Source organism: Lycorma delicatula, chromosome 1 (assembly GCF_047948215.1).
Source record: "Lycorma delicatula isolate Av1 chromosome 1, ASM4794821v1, whole genome shotgun sequence".
In the NCBI taxonomy this organism is placed as follows: Eukaryota; Metazoa; Arthropoda; class Insecta; order Hemiptera; family Fulgoridae; genus Lycorma; species Lycorma delicatula.
This window is the reverse complement of record NC_134455.1, coordinates 138,456,520-138,479,744: the sequence shown is the minus strand read 5'-3', so window position 1 is coordinate 138,479,744 and position 23,225 is coordinate 138,456,520. Positions and strand designations below refer to the sequence as shown.

The window sequence follows — 23,225 nt, the reverse complement described above, 5'->3', positions numbered from 1 at the left end:
GATTTTATTGTAATATTTTCTTTATGTAAAAGTGATTTTATTGTTTTGAGTTATTTCCAGATATATAATTGAATAGAATCTGTAGGTGAAGTATTAAGAAAAAAATATTGTAATATGTTCCCTTGCTTCATTTCTTGTACAATTTTTACAGTTTCGAAAGATGTCTCGAAAGCAAGAAAAGTTAACGGGTTTCACCTTTTTTTTCTCATAGAGTTTTAAAATTATCTATTTAATATAATAAATATTAAAAATATACCTTATATATTCTACTGATTATAAATTTTGATATTTATTAATGGGGGAGAAAACGTGTTTTTTTTTAAAAATTACCTTTGTTACATTTTGTTTATAACCTTATCTATTATTAATTATTTATTGTGTTTGTAGTCTTGTATTTGCCATTGTTGGGATTACATTACCTTTTAAAATAGCAAACTGTAAAAAAATATGAAATTGTGGGATTTGCCTACAACTGAGGAGACTGTTGTAGCCAGTCTCCAGAAACACAGGGCAGGGTTCTGCCAGGCAAGAGATTATGTCGCAATAACCATGAAACTGTACTTCAGTTTGAGATCCAGTGGTATGCAAATACCTTACAAAAGTAAACATGTGAGTTTGTAATTTGTTTGAAAATTTCCACATACCATTCATTACAGTTAATCATATTTCATTTACTATTTGAATAAAGTAAGTAGGGCATGCGTGAATTATCCAAGAAATGTCAGTCTGTTATGTAGTAGTGAAGTCTGTATTGTGGAAATCAATGCAAGTGTATTCACTAGATGTAAAAATTGTGCTAGACACCTGTTCCCATAGCATTGGAGTTTGCTGTAGGAGGAATCATTTTTGGAACTTGTTTCAGAATGATCCCTCCTGGCAATCGATGCAATAAAATGTGACTCCTAGTGATGTATTGCACTGTAACTAGATGAGGCCTCATCACAAAATGAACCACAGGTTAAATTGTGCTGATCCACATAATGGTGCACATATATCAACAAATGAGAGGCTACATGGGAGTGCCAAATGACAAAATAAAAACACTATTATGTAGCTAGACATCATTTGAAGTTGTAGTTAGTAAAGTTCCAGTGAAAACAGAATGTGACTGTTGATCCATTTGAGATATTTTCAGGCATAACAACCACTTGGCTGCCAGGTTAACTTGTGACATACGTAAACAGAATAATTTATAAATTATTCTCTTTATCAGATTCAGTTATAAATAAATACACATTAAGTAATAGAACTATACAACAGAAATGCATACTAACAAAAAGAAAAAAAATGGCCTCTTGTTAATTAAAGTATCTACTTTTTTGTCTGTTTCATGCAAAGCGCTTATGCAGTACTCATTACTATTTCTTCAGAAACCCAATAAATAACATTTTTTTAAAGAAATTAATCCAAGTCTGGTTTGAAACTGATAGATAACTTATCTTAGTTTGCTAATAATGTAATCATTCATTTTGTCTAAATTATATTATAGATTTGTTAATTTCATTATGTTCCTAATCATATAACTTATTTCTTAGTAGAATTGTTTCAGATTTTATTAGCATTAATTTTTCCTAAATTTTTAATTAAATTCAATCATAGCAAGTAAATTATGAAAAAATCACATCCCTACAAGGGGGAGAGATCTCTGATATTTCAAAAAATGTTTTCATCAAAGTTTTATATAAAATTTTTTTTATTCCTTTGGGCATTATAAATAAATAAATTTTCTTTTCTGATCAGTATGTAATGTATAAATCACATCAGGAAGTGGTATATATGCTACTCAAAGGTTTAAAAAAATTGCCAAGCATTTGGATGGATTAATCAGTGGAAACCATGGTAAAACCTTGATCAGAGCGATGCCACAGATATAGAATTGATTAGTAATGAATATAACAAGACATTGATAAAGTAATAATGTTTCTATAAAAGAAAACCGTTTTAATTTTATTTTTTTTAAATTGTTGAGATTTTTTAAATGTTTGTTTAAATCCTCAATGGAATTATAATAAAGTCCTTTTCGTGTATGCCAAAGTATGGTCAAGTTACTTGAAAAATTTCTTTTGTCTGGTTTGATAGATGTAGATATTTTGTATTTTTTTTTTTTTTTTTTTTGTAAATAAGTGACTATCCTTTTTAGCAAACATTGCACATTCATGAATGTAAACAAAAGTTTAAGTTAATTTTTAATTTTCAAAAAATGGGTCATTTCACCAATGATAGGTAATTATTGGTGATATACAATGATCTAGCAATCATTTTTTATCTTGAAAATTTATTGTGACTTTTTTAATGGAAGATCCAAGAGATGGTGTTATACTTCAATTAGCAATAAAAGTTGCAATCTAAATTATTTTTTTGTTTAAATATGAAATGCCAAGCATAAAAGGTATTTAATAATGATGCTAAGCTTACTGTTTTATTTAAGGCATTCCAAAACAAAATAGTACAGTTTGATTGATTTTCCTGCAGACAAATATGAATAGCATTATCTCAGTTTCACTACAGGCGATTACTTTTTTATTTTCTTTATAGCAATTTTTTCTTCTTTTTCTCAAGGGTTCAAAATCATTCATGGTGGCTGGTTAGGCTTTAGCAACGTTAAAAAGCTTAAAGTGAAAGAATTACATACTATAATTTAGGAAAAACTTTTATTTTTCCCTAATCTTGTCATCAAGATTTCAAAATAGTTATAAAATATATTAATTTTCAGCTGATTTTAGACTTTCCATATAGAAATTAACTTTTTTTTTTGTCTTCAGTCATTTGACTGGTTTGATGCAGCTCTCCAAGATTCCCTATCTAGTGCTAGTCGTTTCATTTCAGTATACCTCCTACATCCCACATCCCTAACAATTTATTTTACATATTCCAAACATGGCCTGCCTACACAATTTTTTCCTTCTACCTGTCCTTCCAATATTAAAGCGACTATTCCAGGATGCCTTAGTATGTGGCCTATAAGTCTGTCTCTTCTTTTAACTATATTTTTCCAAATGCTTCTTTCTTCATCTATTTGCCGCAATACCTCTTCATTTGTCACTTTATCCACCCATCTGATTTTTAACATTCCCCTATAGCACCACATTTCAAAAGCTTCTAATCTTTTCTTCTCAGATACTCCGATTGTCCAAGATTCACTTCCGTATAAAGCGACACTCCAAACATATACTTTCAAAAATCTTTTCCTGACATTTAAATTAATTTTTGATGTAAACAAATTATATTTCTTACTGAAGGCTCGTTTCGCTTGTGCTATTCGGCATTTTATATCGCTTCTGCTTCGTCCATCTTTAGTAATTCTACTTCCCAAATAATAATCTTTTCTCCTCCTATTTTCACATTCAGTGGTCCATCTTTGTTATTTCTACTACATTTCATAACTTTTGTTTTGTTCTTGTTTATTTTCATGCGATAGTTCTTGCGTAGGACTTCTTCTATGCCATTCATTGTTTCTTCTAAATCTTTTTTACTCTGCTAGAATTACTATATCATCAGCAAATCGTAGCATCTTTATCTTTTCACCTTGTACTCCGAATTTAAATTGTTCTTTAACATCATTAACTGCTAGTTCCATGTAAAGATTAAAAAGTAACGGAGATAGGGAACATCCTTGTCGGCCTCCCTTTCTTATTACGGCTTCTTTCTTATGTTCTTCAATTATTATTGTTGCTGTTTGGTTCCTGTACATGTTAGCAATTGTTCTTCTATCTCTGTATTTGAACCCTAATTTTTTTAAAATGCTGAACATTTTATTCCAGTCTACGTTATCGAATGCCTTTTCTAGGTCTATAAAGGCCAAGTATGTTGGTTTGTTTTTCATTAATCTTCCTTCTACTATAAATCTGAGGCCTAAAATTGCTTCCCTTGTCCCTATACTTTTCCTGAAACCAAATTGGTCTTCTCCTAACACTTCTTCCACTCTCTCAAATGTTCTGTATTCTTCACATTTATCTGCCCCTGCTTTCTTTGGTATCATGACTTTAACACTTTTTTTGAAGTCTGACGGAAATTCCCCTTTTTCATAAATATTACACACCAGTTTGTATAATCTATCAATCGCTTCCTTACCTGCACTGCGCAGTAATTCTACAGGTATTCTGTCTATTCCAGGAGCCTTTCTGCCATTTAAATCTTTTAATGCTCTCTTAAATTCAGATCTCAGTATTGTTTCTCCCATTTCATCCTCCTCAACTTCCTCTTCCTTTATAACACCATTTTCTAATTAATTTCCTCCGTATAACTCTTCAATATATTCCACCCATCTATCGACTTTACCTTTCGTATTATATATTGGTGTACCATCTTTGTTTAACACATTATTAGATTTTAATTTATGTACCCCAAAATTTTCCTTAACTTCCCTGTATGCTCCGTCTATTTTACCGATGTTCATTTCTCTTTCCACTTCTGAACACTTTTCTTTAATCCACTCTTCTTTCGCCAGTTTGCACTTCCTGTTTATAGCATTTCTTAATTGCCGATAGTTCCTTTTACTTTCTTCATCACTAGCATTCTTATATTTTCTACGTTCATCCATCAGCTACAATATATCGTCTGAAACCCAAGGTTATCTACCAGTTCTCTTTATTCCGCCTAAGTTTGCTTCTGCTGATTTAAGAATTTCCTTTTTAACATTCTCCCATTCTTCTTCTACATTTTCTACTTTATCTTTTTTACTCAGACCTCTTGCGATGTCCTCCTCAAAAATCTTCTTTACCTCCCCTTCCTCAAGCTTCTTCAAATTCCACCGATTCATCTGACACCTTTTCTTCAGGTGTTTAAACCCCAATCTACATTTCATTATCACCAAATTATGGTCGCTATCAATGTCTGCTCCAGGGTAAGTTTTGCAGTCAACGAGTTGATTTCTAAATCTTTGCTTAACCATGATATAATCTATCTGATACCTTGCAGTATCGCCTGGCTTTTTCCAAGTGTATATTCTTCTATTATGATTTTTAATTTGGGTGTTGGCAATTACTAAATTATACTTCGTGCAAAACTCTATAAGTCTGTCCCCTCTTTCATTCCTTTTGCTTTCATTCCTCTTGCCTTTTCCAATGCTTGCATTCCAATCTCCAACTATTATTAAATTTTCATCTCCTTTTACGTGTTTAATTGCTTCATCAATCTCTTCATATACACACTCTACCTCATCATCATCATGGGCGCTTGTAGGCATATAGACGTTAACAATCGTTGTCGGTTTAGGTTTTGATTTTATTCTTATTACAATGATTCTATCGCTATGCGTTTTGAAATACTCAACTCTCTTCCCTATCTTCTTGTTCATTATGAAACCTACTCCTGCCTGCCCATTATTTGAAGCTGAGTTAATTATTCTAAAATCACCTGACCAAAAGTCGCCTTCCTGTTCCCACCGAACCTCACTAATTCCTACTACATCCACATTTATCCTATCCATTTCCCTTTTTAAAATTTCTAGCCTACCAACCTTTTTTAAACTTCTAACATTCCACGCTCTGACTCGTAGAATGTTATTTTTTAATTTTCTGGTGACCCCTTCCTTAATAGTCCCCACCTGGAGATCTGAACGGGGGACTAGTTTACCTCCGGAACATTTTACTGAGGAAGGTGCCTCCATCATTGCTATATGAAAATGCAGAGATCCACATTTTCTTGGCAAAAAGCAGCTGTAGTTTTCCATTGCTTTCAGCTGCGCAGTCAGAGGACTGAGTGATGTTGATATGGCCGTTTAAGTCATTCTGACTCACGCCCCTAACAACTACTGAAAGAGCTGCTGCCCTCTTTCAGGAATCATTCCTTAGTCTGGCTCTCAACAGATACCTCTCCGATATGGTTGCACCTTCGGTCCAGCTACTCTGTATCCCTGAGCACTCAAGCCCCCTCACCAACGGCAAGGTCTCATGATTCATAGAGGAGGAAATTAACTTTGTTTTCAACAATTCAGTTTCATTTTAAAATAAGATTATAACTGGATTCAATGTTTAATTGTATGGCACTTATTACGTGCCATAATTTGTTGCAATCTCTAAGCACTGAACACGATTCCAGGCTTTAGTAGTGTTAAAAAGCTTTTACTGCAAGAATTACATACTATAATTTAGGGAAGATTTTTATTTTTCCCTAATGGTTAATATAATTTTATGATTAAAAGGTGAGTTCAAATTTTTTGTATACTAATTTTTGTCATCTGTGTAGTAACTCATCTTAGACAGCATAATATTTTAGATTTATTAGATACGCATAGTGCCTTCGTTTTGTTAATTTTTTTTTTAATTTCTGCATGTCTACTATGAATTACATTGAAAAAGTAACAGGGATGAAATGTATTTTTATTTTAATTTGAAGCTTCAGTTATTGTTTTTTATCAGGCTTTTTAAAAATAATTTCTTTTATTATAGATACATGAAGTCAAGGAAAAAGTTACAGAAATCAAAAAATTATTGTGTGAGCTGGAACATTTATCAAAATCATTGTCTGTCATGTATAAATCATTAAATGACGATGTATGGAAGTCAAGGTGTGTTGAAATAGAAGAGAAAAAGGTGAGTTTCTGTCTGTTTACCCTAAAATTTTTGCATGCTTTGACAGACTACGTGAATAAGCACATCTCTTTTATAAGCAAACTTTGTATACTGGTTGTTATTAAGGTATAGTATTCCTTAAGTAATTTTGTAACACATAACATACAAAAATGAGATTTAGCAAAAGCTCCAACTTATAATATTTTTTTTTTTGTATGAGACCATCATATTCCTAGCCCCAAATAGGAGAATTGTAACATTACTTAAGGGGTTATTGAAAAAATAAAATTTGTTAATAAAACATCAGGATATGACAACTGTAACCTCAGTGGCAGATATTTAATATTTTTAACGGATAGCTTCAAAACAATACCCCTTAATTAAATGATCAAGAATGAAATTCTTAAAAATGAAATTTAAGAAATGCCTTTCCCTAAAATGATGTATTATTTAGTATGATACTACTACTTTGTTGCATTGTAGGACACTTCTGAAATCTGATGCATCCTGTCCAGAGAGCTGAATTGTATCAGATTCTTCATTTTAAATTTGGGCTTAGTATATGGTAGTCATATACCAAAAGTACATCTGCAGCTATGCCAGGCCTGGCAAGTGGGTAGCAGCAGTTGCATTTGCTTGTGCACATACACCCAGACCCAGCAATAGCTCAAAAACTGGATGGAGAAAACAACATACTAAAAGTAAATTATGAGGTAGGAGTGATTGGAAAATTTTCTTTTTTCCATGTTTTAACTGTTACTAAATTATTTATAGACACCCAAATGTACACCCTGTCCTACATAAAAGCAAGTTAGTTTGAATGATCAGGTATCATTCTGAAAAAACTTCTCTCTGAAGATTTTTTGAATACAAATGAGAATGCCCTTTTACAAGAAAATTTATGATTTAATTAAACGTTTTGTATTATGAATTCCTCGGCTTTATTTTTTAACTTAATCATTTAATTTAATTAGCAGTGAAGTACAAGGGAAGATTTTTGTTGTTTGAATGAATATTCTTTCTGTAATTTTTACAAATACATATATTTTCAAAGAAACCTCCAGCATCAGTTCCTTTCTTAAATAATTTGAAAATATGTTTCATGAAAAGTAAAAATTTGTTTATGAAAAGCAATGTTTTTTTGTCACATAGGCTTTCTTGTAATTTGAATTATATTTATTAGTAATCTTTATAAACAGTTTAGCTACTGTCAGTGCAGAAATTATGTGTCCTTTGAGTTTGAAATCTATAAATCCTAACTATCCACTTGATTTCAACAAGTCATATCAAAATTTATGTAATTTTGTCAGCCTTTGATGCTGATTTAACTTTTATGTTTAACTAATTATTAAACTATGTTTTTGCTGTGAGAACAGAAAAAGACACCTTTTTTTAATCTTTTTCGCCTAACTTTGAGTTTGATCGCCCATCATTAAATAACCATTGCTCTGATCCTGTTAAAATTTTTACACATGTGATAGCCATTTTATTAACCTATCTCACCTAAATTTCAGAACAGTATGTTAAATGTGTATGAGCTGTTTGCTCTTCAATTTGTTAAACCATTTATTTTATCTTAAGAATTATGCAACAGAGAAACAAGAGTTTTTTTTTTATTTATTTGATAGTAACATAGAATCACATGCAAGGCTCTGCTTGTTGATTGTTATTTTAAAATTATGATTATCATATTTTCTAAAAGTTATCACTAATCTGAATATTTTTTTATAGATTTTTATGTATGAATGCCATTATAATGCGCTTGAAAATAAAGTGAAGCCTCCAGTATTTTGAAAAACTATGTTGTCCACCAATTAAATTTGGTAGGAGCTTCTGCTACAATCACTGTACATTGCAAACTTTGCACTATAAAATTTCATTTTCTTTGGTATTCTTCAAGATGTCATTACATAGCGACAAGTTTAGAGCAGTGAAGTAATAATGAATGAATAAAACTGCAAGATACAAAGGGACTTTTTGTTGCAGGCATAAATAAACGTGATTATATTGAAAAATAAATAATTTATTAATTTATTTAATAAATAGTTTTTTTATATCCCTTCACCATTGAATGGCCTTGTTATACCATTTGCTTTGTTTTTTTAATAAATTAAACCGAATTAATTTTATGTTCCAGAAAATGCTGTCAGATCTTTTAGGATCACTGGTTAAAAATAAAGAGTTTCTCTTTAAAGTCGGACAAAATCTTAAGAAAAGGAGAAAGAAACGAGAACGTCAGAAAAGAAAGCAAGATGAATGGAAACGAGAGAAAATGGAGAATGGTGTAAGACGGCAACAACTCCATCAGAATATTGATAAATGGCTTGAAGATATGCAAGACAGTGTTGAACGAGGAAGAAGGGTAAGTTAGTTACATGAATAAAAAAAATATATATATGAAAAATGCATACTGTTGAAGCCATTACAATATTATGTAATTCTATTCCATTACATACAGTAGTGTGTGCATTAATTGGGACAAGTCACTTCTTTTTATTTAAATTTTCATTTTATTGGGAATGGTTTTATGAATTCAGTTTTAACTACTTGGGCTGCTGCAGGAGATTGGCCTTGGCTATTATTAATAGGGTCATTTGATAATTTGATAAGAAACAAATGCTCATGGAAAAATATATTTATTCATTGACAGTGACACTAATTTTATTTTTCAGCAGCTTCATTTAAGCATATAAGTTTTCTTATTCAAGGTGTAAAGAATTTTTCACTTTTGGTGTTTTGCGTTTTTACATACTGTTTTAAAATCTGTGAGTGAATTTTGTCAGTGTTATACTTACAGGAAATTAAAATCTTATCACACCATGCTGTTCTTCCACAGTGCAAGTTTCAAACAGAACTGATATTTTGACCACTGATATTTTCAAGCGCTGGTATTTTCTAACTCAGGGAAGCCAACTTGAATGTCAGACAGCTCCACTTTATTCTATCAAATAATATTCTGCTGTTGCTGTTATTTCTTTAATTTTTGAATTACCTTAGAAGTTAGTTTTCAACCACTTTTTGTTCAATTAAAATTGGTTTGTCCGAGTTCAGGAAGAAGATGTACGGTCGCTTAGTTACTATGTGTTTATAAAATTTGGTATCAAGAAAGAACAAAGGTTATTGCTGTTAGTGAGCATATGGCTGTGACTGAGAGGCATTGCTACTGTGATCAATTTTAGAAAACCTATTGTCTCCAGAATAATTAGGCAAAGTGATTTAGGCACATTTTCTTCAAAACAAAAGAGCAAGAATGTTTCATAGCTAACTACTTAACTAAAGTTGCAGCCATTTAATGAGTTGCCCTCCATGGGGTTTCAGTGGTGGTCTCAAACTGAAGAATAAATAAATTTCATTTTTCACGTTTAATTGTTGAACAGTTATTTAAATGTATCTACACAAATACTATACAAATTACGCAATTATAATTTAAATACTACACAAATAATATACAAATTTTTACTGGTAAATAGTGGAGTTACTTTTGTGTTTATTCATTGTTAATTGAAGTAACGGCAAGATAGGTTTTATTCTATTGACTAATTGTTTTTTTTTTTTTTTTCAGGAGGAAGAATTGAAAAGAGAAGCTGATTGTGTTTTAGCTGATGTAACACGCAAGAAATCTGAATCTAAGAGACAAATAGCATTGTTATCTGAATTACTGAAGTTACGTCAAGCAAGAGTTACCGCATTAAAAGCCACTGGAAAGAATATATCACAGCAGCAAACTGAAGCATTTAATAGTGTTATAGGTTAGTTAAAGTTATATGTTATTACTTTCTTTTTTTACCTTGCTGAGTTGTAATACTCCGTATAAGTTGTTCGTTATAAATGTACCACCATTGGGATCTTGTAAACTATAAATGACAAAGGATTTAAAATGGATTTAAGTTTTTAAAGCAAAGGATTTGAGTATTTCTCAATTTTGAGTTATTACAGATAGCCCATTAGCATGTCTGAATTTCTGCTAATTTTCCAATACGGCAGACAACTTCATTTTTTAAATCATAAATCTAAAATTTTTAAAAAATTTCAGATAAGACACATAATTGTAAGAAATTTTTATTCTTTGACATTTTCCTCTTGAACGCATCTATTTAGGAACTACACCTCATCTTCAGTTGTACTGCATGAGTGAAAAGTAATAATTTGTAATGAAGTCATTTCTAGTTTCAATTAATAATTTATTTAATTTTGGCAATTTTGTATAGTTTTATTTGTAATTATTTACTAGAATAACAAGATTAGTTAGAATTTGGGCCACTAATATCAAGTATTATAAAACTGAAGATAAAAAAAGCATACACAGTTTTATTAAAGTTAAAAAAAGTAATGAAATATTACTAAAATACAATTCTTTTGAAACAGTAACAGGAGATTAACATTACAGTTGGCAGATTTAGATTCAAATTATAGAGTAAATATATATCGATAGTTTGTCCTGGAGATGAGATGTAGCTGAATTAGTGATTGGCATAGTTTGATTAATATTAGTTGGTTTAGTCAGTTTTTGAAATCAGTCGACTAATTTAACAACACATAAATATTAGTAGACTGATTTTAAAAATTAGTCGCCTATGGCTAATACACTGACAATGTTAGTCAATCGAATACACTGTTTTTACATTGAATTAATCATTAGTCAAAAACATTAACTGCTATAGAAAGTGGAAACATTTCATTCAGTTTCATTGCAAGCCAAATGTATCTAGTGTTAGCCCACTGTGCTGTCTCCATCTCCCCACCACTCACAGTCACCCCTATCACCACACTTTTAACTTAATACACCAGCTATGAACAATACATTGTAAGCAAGTACACGCTTATTTAAAAAAAAAGCATTTCAACATGCCATGTCACCAGAAGATATAATACCTAATTTCACAGTATGAGTTACATACCTGTACCGGTACTTAAATTCTGTGATAAGTTTGTATTTCAAATCTATTCTAAACACAGGCATGTGATTTAAATAAAACTGTACTTCTAAATAACAAATTCTCAGTTTTTATAAAGATATTATTTATTTACAGTTAAATTAACATATATTTGTTACTAATCTGTTAATTTACCTGATTAATTTGACATTTTTCTGTTGCATTTTTCGGTAATTACACTGTTTTTAGATTTCTAACTTACAGCTCATCTTTTACATTTAACTGAAAAATTGTGGCGCTGTACTTAAATCATACAAATAGTAATATGAAAGAGTAGTATGCATACTAGTAATAAAAGGAGAAGTAATATAAAAAATTTAGCTATTACATAAATTACCATGAAAACAGATGTTTCTGCAGTGTCTGTCACTATACATTTTTATTAAAAAAAATTATCGTGTCAGTATTTTTTGATTTCAGTTTGCTTCTTCTCTCCGAAAGAATTTGGCCTGCTTTGGAGAAAACTCTTTTGGACATTACAGAGTCCAAGGAATGTGTAAATATTTTGTAACAATCAGTAACTGTGGAATGTCGCTTTATATTTCATCCAAAACGTTGTACAACTTGCGTGCCCGTCCTCATATGGTTGCTAAAAAAAATGCCTCAGAGTAATTAAAGAGTTGCTAGAAGATTTCACACTTTTCAAAATTTCTTGAACTTTACTGTCTAAAATATTTTTTTGCTGTTTATTGGGATTTTTTCCGCCCAGTCTTCAGTTGTTGACTGCTCCTATTCTTTATCTGATTTTAATAACAAAGACAATTCATTTTTCAATGAATCTACCATCTTTTAAGTTCCTTCCCAAAAGCAACTTTTTCGAACTGTGGATCTAGAATTGTGGATGCAGTAATTTTTTTTTTCCACGATTCCCAAGCGGTTGCTAATCCCACAAACTAAACCTTTTTTTAATTTTTTGCCTTTGGAAGAAGTCAGTTTTCTGATCTACTGTTTGTACAATTTCTTTAACAAGGGAAATAATTTTTGATAAGATGAAATAATTTTTGGCAGATATCTGTATTGTCATAAGCTCAAATGGTTGAAGTAAATTTACACATTCAGTTAAAATATCCAATTAAATATTTGTTATAGATTGTGGAGTTTTTGGCAATGCTGCAGTGCAGCTGTCAGGGGTTCCTTCAGTTCTATTAACCTTTCAAACATCACAAGCATTGAATTACACCTTCAAAACATCTGGCACCACTGGTTTTATACAATTTATATAAAAATAAAGTATTCATAATTCTTGATAAATAGATACTTTATTTTTATATGAATTCCACCTTGTTACAACATTAGTTTTTAATTATAATTCTTTTTTCCCCATTTGTGACTGTACTAGTCTTAATTTATCAGCTATAACTACACTATGCCTGAAATATGATGCAGTATTTCTACACATTTTAATTTAATGTGGTAACCCATCACACCGTGACATTGTATCATTTACTACTAGAATAAGCATATGAGCTGCACATGGATTGTTAGGGAGACCTAAAATTTTTGCAGCAATATCATATTAGCCCCCCCCCCCCCATCTGAAAATACTGCCACAATTTTATTACTAATATTCCATTCGTGGAAAACCTCTTAATTTTTTGGCTAAATACTGTCCTGTATGATTTTCTTGCAATTGTATTACATACATAAAACAAAGGACATTAACTCATCCCATCCTAGTTCAAAAAAATGACTAGTTACGGTCAGAGAAGAAACTGTATTTCTTGATGTCCAAACGTCTGTTGTTAGAGAAACAAGAAATTTTGTCTAATATGTTTTTAACCATTGATTTTGCATTTTTATAAATGTTTGGCATAATAGAATTAATTAATTTTTTCCTGCGCGGCAAGTTGTAGTGCAGCTTGAGTTCTTGTAACAGTTTTTTAAATCCTTTATCTTCCACAACCAACAGGGGCTATAATTCTTTGAAAATCATAATTTTTTCCTGCTCAGCAAGGTGTAGTGCGACTTGAGTTCTTGTAACAATTTTTTAAACCCTTCATCTTCCACAATAGACAGGGGCTATAATTCTTTGAAAATCATTTCTGCCACTAAATTATCAATTTTACTAACTTTCATTACAGACAAATCTTTAGATTTGTATTGTAGAAATGACTGTGTTCAAAGTTTAAAAAATATGGAAGATGACATAGACAACAGAAGAGGTACGGAAGTTGATGTGGATGCCACAGACTGATTATCCTCGCTGTTTTTAGTCTTTGAGTGTTTATCTGAACAGCTCGGCTCTCCCATGGAATCAAAACATTCAGTGATTTTAAAATCAGCTTGGGCATGTGGTTTTACAATCCCAGTTTCATAAACTACGTGTTTTCGCTTTAGATGCTCTATTAAATTTGAGGTGTTGTTGGATCTTTAGAGTTCTTTTTTTTACATACTTTACATATTGCTAGAGAATTGTTTTAAAAAAAATTCCAAATGCTGGGATTGCTCACTAATCTTAAAAAATTAATGGAATGGCCAGCAACTTGTAAACAACTATAACAGGGCAGATCAACTTACATATAATTAAAAAAAAAAAAAATTATTTATTTATGTACCAGACCTAATAAACTACATTGAAAGATAAGAATGAATTCAGATTTTTAAATAATTACAGAAGATTATTACTGTCCAACAAATATAAATAGCTGAAATTGCAATCAAGTACACCGTTTAGTGTAAGATACGTTGCACTAAATATTTATATGGGTAAGTAGAAACTATGATTGAATATTAATAATGGGGGGGAATGATTTATTTCTAATTAATTGCACAATGATGAACAGAGCTGGCGTCATCGGAGGTGTGTGTAGGTGCGCCCTATTTATTATTATTTACTTTTCTTGACTAATGACTAATATTAGTCTAAGAATTAAGTCTCCGACTAACTCAACTCCATACGACTACTTTGACTAATATTAGTTGATCTGACTAATATTATTAGTCAAAGCATTCAACTATAGAAATTAGTCACAGACTAATTAGTCAGTGGTCCCATGCCTAAGCTGAATGTTTGTGTTTAGGAGGAAAATATTTTAGAATTTTGGTGTTAGACCTAAAACTTTTACCAAAATTTGGGATGTCTATTTAAAATAAATGAAGTCTGCGCCTTTTTTTTTTTAAATACAGCTTTTTTTTGAAATGATACAGCTGAGATATTTAAACATGTTGTTAGGACATTTTTAATGCAGTCAAGAATCAAGGAAAAGTACTAACTTTTATAGCTCTTTTCTGGTTTATAAGATCTAAGAGCGTCCAGTTGAACACTCTTAAAATTAACATTTTATAATTGAAAGTAACAACAGAAAGTAATCTGTATACATTATCAGTCCCTGACTCGTATTCCTGCAACAAACTCTTTCTCTGACAGCATTATTGTTCATTGTATAGCCAGCTAAAGTGGTAAACAGAAAGCATCAGTTGTAGAACTGGACATCTCTCACCAGGCTTGGCATTTCAACAGGCTTGTTTTTTATTTTCTATATCAAAAATTAACAATAATAAATCAGGTTGTACTTTTTTCTCAGTTGTATCTAATCCCGCTTTGCCTCACAACTTTTTTCAAAATTGTAATAACAGTAATGAAGTGATCATTTGGAAAAATGAAATTATGATTTGTAGTTTTAGAAAAAAAACATTTGTTAACATTTTAAATTATATTATTCATCTATAATCCTCCTACTTTATTGAAAACAGTTTATCTGATTTTAATAAATAAATAGAATAAAATTCATTTTGTTTTTAAATTTCACCTCCAGAATCCAATTAGCTTTCTCTTACTGAATGCAATTTAATAAGAAACTTAAAAATATGCTCCACGTAGAATATAACTTTCCCAAGAATGGACTTAACCTGGATAAATTTTCATTAATTTTATACCATCCTTAAAGCTAAAAAAAATAATGGTAAAAGAATTATTGGCCCATTGGTTCTTGTGTTTTAAGTGAATATCATTATAGACAGATGTTTTGATGTATTTATAGAGATAAATATGAAATTTGTGAAGATATTAATGAGTAAAACAACTACAAAGTAGTCTATTATTGAGAAGGCATTAATTTAATGAAAAGCATTTGAGTACATTTTTAAGTACATGTTAAACTGGGATGCATAAAATAATTTTTTTTTAAATTATTGTTATCTACAGAGTAATATTGCTTTTTTTTCTAATAGGAAATCTTCTAATTTTATTTTAAATAAATTGATGGAAAGATCTTAACATCTAGATTATATATTTTTTGTTTCAGAACGTTTGAAATCACTTTGGACCAATCAATTAAAAGATTACATGTTAGAAGAGCAGGGGTTAAAGGTGATGTTAAATGAAGCAGCCGTTGAAGAAAAGAATAGTGAAGATTTAAGAAGGAAAGAAGCGCTTAGTAAGTGGGAGGTGACACTTTTTGGTGATAATAAAACAACCAAGTATCAGCCCCATGATTTCGTTGAACTTGTAACAGTTAGGTATGCAAATCATTGTTAATTTAGTTAATGACTTACATTTCACATTTACATATAAGCTCTTACCATGAATAGTTAAAAGTAAAATTAATTTAAAAAATAAACAATAAAATTATGTATTTTTATTATTTAGAAGAATCGCAGAACACTGAGAAAGATATAAAAAAATGATGACAGATGGCAGAAGATTAAAGTCTCAAAGTAGATGTCCAGAGATGGCCAATTCAAGAAAAAACAATCTGTATTATTCAACTGAGTATTTAAACAATTTTTTTTTAAATTTAAAATATTGATTTATTAATAATTATGAACCTCTGATTGTAAAAAAGAAATTACGATAAATACTAATTCAATAATAAATAAAAAAATATGAAAAAATATCAGATGTTATTAATGAAATAAAATTTTATGTACTTTTCATTTAAAAAAATTTGTATATTTAGTTTAATAGGCAGCCGTACAAGGTAGTCATGTGATGTCCCCACATCAGATTTTTTATTACAGAATCACATTTTTGTATTTTTTGTTTTGTGTGTCTTGAATAGTGTTCTGGGATGTATTAGATGAACTTCAAGAACTGATTCTGGACACCAAAATGAGCAAAAAAGTTCATATTGACATGTCTTATTTTGCTTTGTTTTCCTTCTGGATGCCATTTTGTGATTTTCAGCAAAAAAAAATTACTTCTTAGGAATGGATAAACCTACTATAATTAAATTAGCCATTTGGCTTATTCTAGAAAATAAAAAGTTTTGAAAACATCACCTTTAAAAATGTCAAAATGGCGGCCATCTTAATTTTTTATCCTTCAATATCTTTGTAATTGTTTGATCAAATTTTTACTTTTACAGAATTTATTAAGCATTTTATTTTGAATAAAATGACACCTCATTTGTAAAAAATCAATTGACAAACGATTGAGTTACTGCAAACAATTAACATGGCAATATGCTTGTGCACTGTCATGCAAGCTGATACTTTTTTGCCTATTTTTGTTTCCTCTCAAATGTAATAAAAATTATTAATAAATAATAATAGTAAATTAATAAAAATTATCTGTAAACATCAGGCATAAACATCAGCACAACATCTGTAGGCATAAAAGGGAGAGTAAAATGAAATTAAAAAATAAATTAATTAATTGAGTTCTAGGTATTTAAACAAAAATATTGTTTTTTTCTCAAATATTTTCTTTTTCTTTTTTTTTTACTTTTTCATTCTTATTTTACAATTTTTTTTTTTCATATTTTAATATTCTGACTCCACAGGGGAAGACACCCTTGTGATGATCGCAGTTGCCACATCACTTCCTCCTTTCCTAACCCCAATGGACTTTACCGTAGGTCATCTCCCAGACCCTCTAAATCTGATTACATGTTTCAGGATATCACCAATTCAAATGCCTCTGCAGACATTCCCATAGTGTATTAAGTTTCAAATGTATTAACACCTTTGTATAGAGCTTCACCCAATTTCGCTCTCCTACAAATAAATCTATCATCCCAAATTATATCTCTGCCTCTGCGGAAGTGCACAAACCCTACGCCCGTATATTACCAAGGAACTACTCAATTCAGCCATGTGTAATTATAAAATTTCTTCCAAACTAGATTGATTCAGAAAAGAAGATTGTTAATTGTAACATCGCTATTTAGACCCACAAAACTGCAATAAGTCCAAAACAGTTCATTTGCCTCTGATCCGGCCTGCCCTGGTATCAAACCCCTAGCCACAGACCATCACACAGCCCAGAAACTTTTCCAAATGAATGATAACTATATAACAGGGGCAAGATTGCCAAGAGTGTTTCTGGTAGAAAAAATATCCCAAACAGGTCCCTAACCGCTCAAGTTTCTCTTATCAGTCCTTATATGCCCTTAGCTATTCTTTCGAGAGCCAAACATCTCAAAAAATCTCTTTGACAGTCTGCCACTCACCCCAATTTGCCCATAGATCCAGACTTGAATTGACACCCTCAAGTTCTCTGATTCCCTCTGCACGTCTAAACTCACACTTAAAGCAGATGTACAGAACATCGTCATCTATTAAACATTGAGGACATACAACCGAATCAACCAAATCAAGCCAGCCAGCCTATTCCTAAACACACCATGCCTCGAAAGAAACTATCACATAATGATTAGAAGAAACCAGCAAGGTGACTTGTAAAGCTTTCACATCTGAGAAGAAACTATGCGTATGTCACCCATCTATTTTCTCATCCCACCTATCCTGCCAGATATGATATTCTTGGTCTTCAGTTTCCCATATGCGCTTGGATGTCAGTTGACCTAACTTACAGCATAACATATCTGAAGCTCAGGTGCAAGGATATCAATGGTCTTCACTCTTGTGATAATCAGAACTGCTTTTCAGGAAGTAGTTCCATAACCTCCAGTTACTGTCAACATCAAAAGGTGCCGGGCCCTCAACAGAATGTACAAATAACATTTATATTTCATTCATTTTGCCTAAACAGGTGCGGCATATAACATAATGACCTCGACATATTACAATTGCTACTTGAATTGAAGTTCTCATCAAAGAGCACACCCAGATACTTTTGTAGTGGGATATACCGATAGAAAGTCTTATCAGCTGTGTTATGGCCAGTCAACCTTTGCCTTTCAAGAGCATCTTGGTGGTCTGTTCAGACATGAATACCATTTTATGTTGTTCACTCTATCACTCTAGTATTCTACGAGCCTGTGTTGCCCAAAATTTGATCTCATTGCACAAATCTCCTTTAATCAGCAGAAGCCCATCATCTGTGTATGCAGTGACATGAATCCAGTGTGTAACCTTAACCGCATCAGGACAAGGTTGAACTCAGCAACCCAAAGCCGACAGCCCAGCACACTGCCTTGAGGACAACCCTTACAGCGTCTTCCCACCTTAGTGCTACGCGAAGTACTAAAATGATCACTGTTACTAAAATGATGCTGCAGCACATGTATTTTGTCCCACGTGCAACCGCATTTCTAGAGCAGGAGCAAGGTCACACAAATTGTTAAATGCTTCATATGTCTGTATTATTCTAGTCTATTAAGTATAGACAATGATTCTGAACATTTAAGTCTAGAACCATGCCTATCTGATAATTCGGTATGCTTCTTTCATATGATTGTTTTTTTTATTTTTTTTATGTTTGGTATGTAAATTACTTCCTCTTTTTCCAGATGCACTAACAAACATCATTTAAAAATGCTCTGTAACCTTGAAAATAAACAAATACTAATGAGTGTCCTTCACTCTTATATTTCAAAACGCACTGAAATAAAACTTTGAAATGTATGTCTCAAACCATTTATAATACCCATACTACATTCTTTTCACAATAGAAAGATTTTTTGGAAAAAATAGGACATCTGCAAATCTAACAGAAAATATTTGCAGCTCATTTACCCTCAGATTAAAAATTATCACTGCTGTTCTTTCTTTCCTCATTCTCTTAATATATCCATATTATCTAAATGTTTTTTTTTTCAAATACCCTGTCCAGTACAGTTCCAGTAAGAACATGCATTTCCTTACTTCATGCTAGCATTCTTAATTTCTGCAGACTTTTATCTACCTCTCCAACAGTCTTCCTGTACTCTTTCAGCTCATCAACCAGATAATTAAAATTTACTGTTTTAAGAACTGCATGCTCTATTGGTTCTCTTACCAATTTGTTGTTACTTACTTTTAAATCCATTATTGTAATAGTTTAATCACAAATGTTATTGGTCATTCTCTAAACTTCATTTTCGCTTCAACCTTTTACAGCATCATTTACATCAAGTCAATTGTAAATCTCAAATCTCTGGAAACCCATCTTGTTTACATTTAAATCTTACAATTTGCGTACATTATTACCTCTCCCACACCCTTTCTTTGAATAGCCCTACCTATTAATTTTCCCTGGTATGCTGTCGCAAGCTTCGTTTCAATCCAAAAAATCAATGGATGTATCATTTTGAAAACTGTATACTGTTATTCTTGTAATTGTTCTTTCACACTTTTGATATTGCCTTGTAAAACTCAAACATCTTGTGCTGCATAAAAAATATTGTAAGTCTGTAATTTCCACAATTTTCCCCAATTGCGGGTGTAACAAAAAAAGTGTGCCTTCTATTGATATTTGGATTCTGTGTATCAAAATGAACAATACATGTTTTTTTTTTAAAAAATGGCATTTCCCATCATTTTCCTACTATCCATTATTGTATGTTTTTTAAAGAAAAGTTTACATCTCAAGATAGTATGGAAAAATCATATTTGGTGTACATAAATACAACACTACCTAAAAATTTTAATTTACAAGGTAATTTTAATAAATAAAAATTTACAATGTAAACTTGTTTACAAATTTCAAAACTTTTATATATCATAATCATTAGTGTTAATTAAAATAAATATTAAACACTTCATTGTAAAGAAAATCAACACATTATTTTTGAAAATTGGTCAACAAAATTCAAGAATTGAAGAAGAAAAGTGATGTTACAATTTTTGACCAGATCTCATCTCCATTACTATTAAATTAATTAATTTTGATAACTTAATTTTTTTCATACTTTTGATGCTATTTATTTAAAAGTAATTATATAAATTAAAATACTAATCGTTAATAAAACAGTTTTTACTCTTAAGAGGAGATTGTGGTCATTTTCACTAGCAATGACAGTGTTTAAGTTATTTATCATTGTAGGAAAACAATAGGATTTGATAAACTTTAGGTGCTTAAAGCAATTTTTTAAATTTTGAGCAGAATTAAACTTTATAATATTAAATAGACAAATAAATGAAATAATTACATACTAGTTTTACTTTCTGTAGAAAAAATCTTTGAAGTGGCAACACATTGTAAATAGCCCTCCACATTAATTTTAATAGAGGATCAACTTTAATAGGCCCATGGCTTAATGACTTAACTTTTAAAAAAATCAGTGGTGTAACTTTGATATGTTGAAACCTTTTCCAATTCTCTGTTCACCTTTAACACCATCTACACAACTATTTTACCACATTTATTAGGTAGAAATCTATGGGTTTAAATTAGATTATGAGCTCAGCTATTGGCTGATTCATTTTTCAAGGAAATAATCGTACCAAGTACTGGCAGATACTGATAGTGAAGTGTGGTACATCATTGTGCATAAACATGTTATTCCTAGTTATTAGAGGAACTTCAACAGATAAATTATTTTTCACCATTAAATCATGCTGGCAAGAAACATGGGGACTGGTTAGTAATCACCAACGAATCCACAAGTCCAAATCTTTACAAGCAGAGAATGTGTGTTAATAATTAAAACTTTAATTTATATTATGTAACGTAATTTATTTTTAAATAAATAAAAAGCCAGAATGTAAATAATAATGTTTCACAATTTAGTTTTATTAGTAAGTTGAATTAACCATAACTTAGCATCAAAAGTATGAAAAAAATTCACACTTATTCAGATCAGTTAATTGAATAGTGGGGAGTTGAAATTCAGCTGAAAATTACATCATCAATTTTCTGCAATTAGTCAATTATTTGTCAACTGATTTTCAAAAATAAGTTGCAGTTTTATTAACGATGAAAGGCTTAAATGTATTTTGGTAAAATTAATGATTACCAAAATGTAAAAGGTTAAAAATGACAACCCAATCTTGAAGTATAATTTAAATAATCAATAATGAACTGAAATGCAAAAAGGTCTATTAATTTCATTAAAAGCTTTAAAGTATTAATTTTACACTGTTGAGGAGTTAGTTATTTGAGAAATATTGTAGACCACATTTGGAAGTTGCTGTACAAAATATTAAATGGTTGCAGCACAAAATTTATCACGTGAAAGATTTTACTTTTCAATCCCCTGTTAATGCATCACGACCATATTCTTTCCATTGAAAATTTTAACTTATAATAATATAACAATCATTTTGAGTGTTTGTTTCATTGTTTCAGGAAACAGTGGGATCAATTTATAGTGGATGAAGGAACTGTAATGTCATCGGGTATACCAACAGGATGGGTTATTCCAGTGAAAGGTTCTAATTCTGATTGGATGAAATACAGTAAAAGAAACTGCAACTGATAACATATTACTTATATAATAACATTCCTATAATACCATTGTTATGATTTTGTATTAACTTTCCTTTTATATAATTTTTTTAGTAATGTAGTTTATTCACAGATATATTTTGTATTATTAATATTTGAATTACTTAAAAAAATTTCAATAAAATTATATTATCTTTATTTATTGTTTTATTTTTTTTTTTGTCTCCAAAAAAACCTTTTAATATTTGGGTTTCTGTAACAAATAGTTACAGGAGTAACCAATGCTAGTTAAATACATTTTCATCAGAAGTGGTAAAAGTATTCATGACATTAACTCTTTTAAATGTATATATTACTTTTTTCAAATGCCAGCTTATATAGTTCACCAGCAACTTTAGTTTTTGCAAGTCTACTTTTAAATAATAAATGAAATTCAAATTTTTCATTAATCTTAAATAGTTAAATTTTTCAAATTAAAAAAAAATTATAAGAATGCTGCTGTCGGTTGTATGTGTTAGAAAGAGATTAAACTTACACACTGGATTGCTTGAAAAATGGATGAAAATGTTACAAAAATCGAGAAAATTATTTGAAAGAACCAACACCTGAATGCCAAAATGATACCAGATATGGTAAGACAGACGGGGAAATGGCAAAACAAATTCAGCATAATAATATCTGAAGATGTTTAAGAAATCTAATACATTAAAGTGTTGTTAATCAATTTTTAGCATATAAGCATGAAAATCATGACTGATTTCTATAAAATTAAAAATATAAACTTATCCCTACATTTACGTTTAAGAATGTACAATGTTTGGTAAAAAAAGTAGTTATTTTTTCCTAAAAAAAATAACAATATCCACTTCTACCAAACCAGACAACAGAACCGTTTTTGTATAATTTAACATGATAATTCGGATTAATAGAAAGGGCCTTATTATTTTTTAATAAATTAGCAAACCATTAAAAAAAAATCTTCCCACTAATTTATTTAAAATACAATTCAAAGATCTTCTCTTGCAGAAACTCTGTCTATGAAATAACTAATACAAAATTAAAGTAGTAAAAATGAATACTAATTTACTCTATCCTGTTTAATGTGTACACAAATACATGCTCAAATAATTTTATATATACCTGAATTATTTTTTAGCTACTTTTATATACAGGCTGTTTCTAAAATCGTGGGCTGGCTATACTTTTTTCGATTCTACTTGTAAATTTAAACAAAAAATTCCTTAGGAAAAATGGTAATTTTTACTTCCTTCTCCCCCCATGTCCATT

At 30.5% G+C, this 23,225-nt stretch overlaps 1 protein-coding gene across 2 annotated transcripts in view; it reads left to right on the top strand.

Annotated features, from left to right (window-relative positions):
- Nucleotides 1–22,136, top strand: part of LOC142323042 (uncharacterized) — a 28,051-nt gene extending 5,915 nt beyond the window's left edge. Inside the window, exons 2-6 of one of the 2 annotated variants that reach the window (XM_075362139.1) lie at nt 6,390–6,533; nt 8,650–8,874; nt 10,075–10,261; nt 15,691–15,904; nt 21,840–22,136. In XM_075362139.1, the coding sequence (XP_075218254.1) occupies nt 6,390–6,533; nt 8,650–8,874; nt 10,075–10,261; nt 15,691–15,904; nt 21,840–21,969 (900 nt within the window). In that variant the 3' untranslated portion in view covers nt 21,970–22,136. Of the gene's footprint in view, nt 1–6,389; nt 6,534–8,649; nt 8,875–10,074; nt 10,262–15,690; nt 15,905–16,034; nt 16,174–21,839 lie in introns of those variants that run through there. The other variant, XM_075362149.1, reaches the window with a different exon arrangement.
- Nucleotides 22,137–23,225: the final 1,089 nt, after the last annotated feature.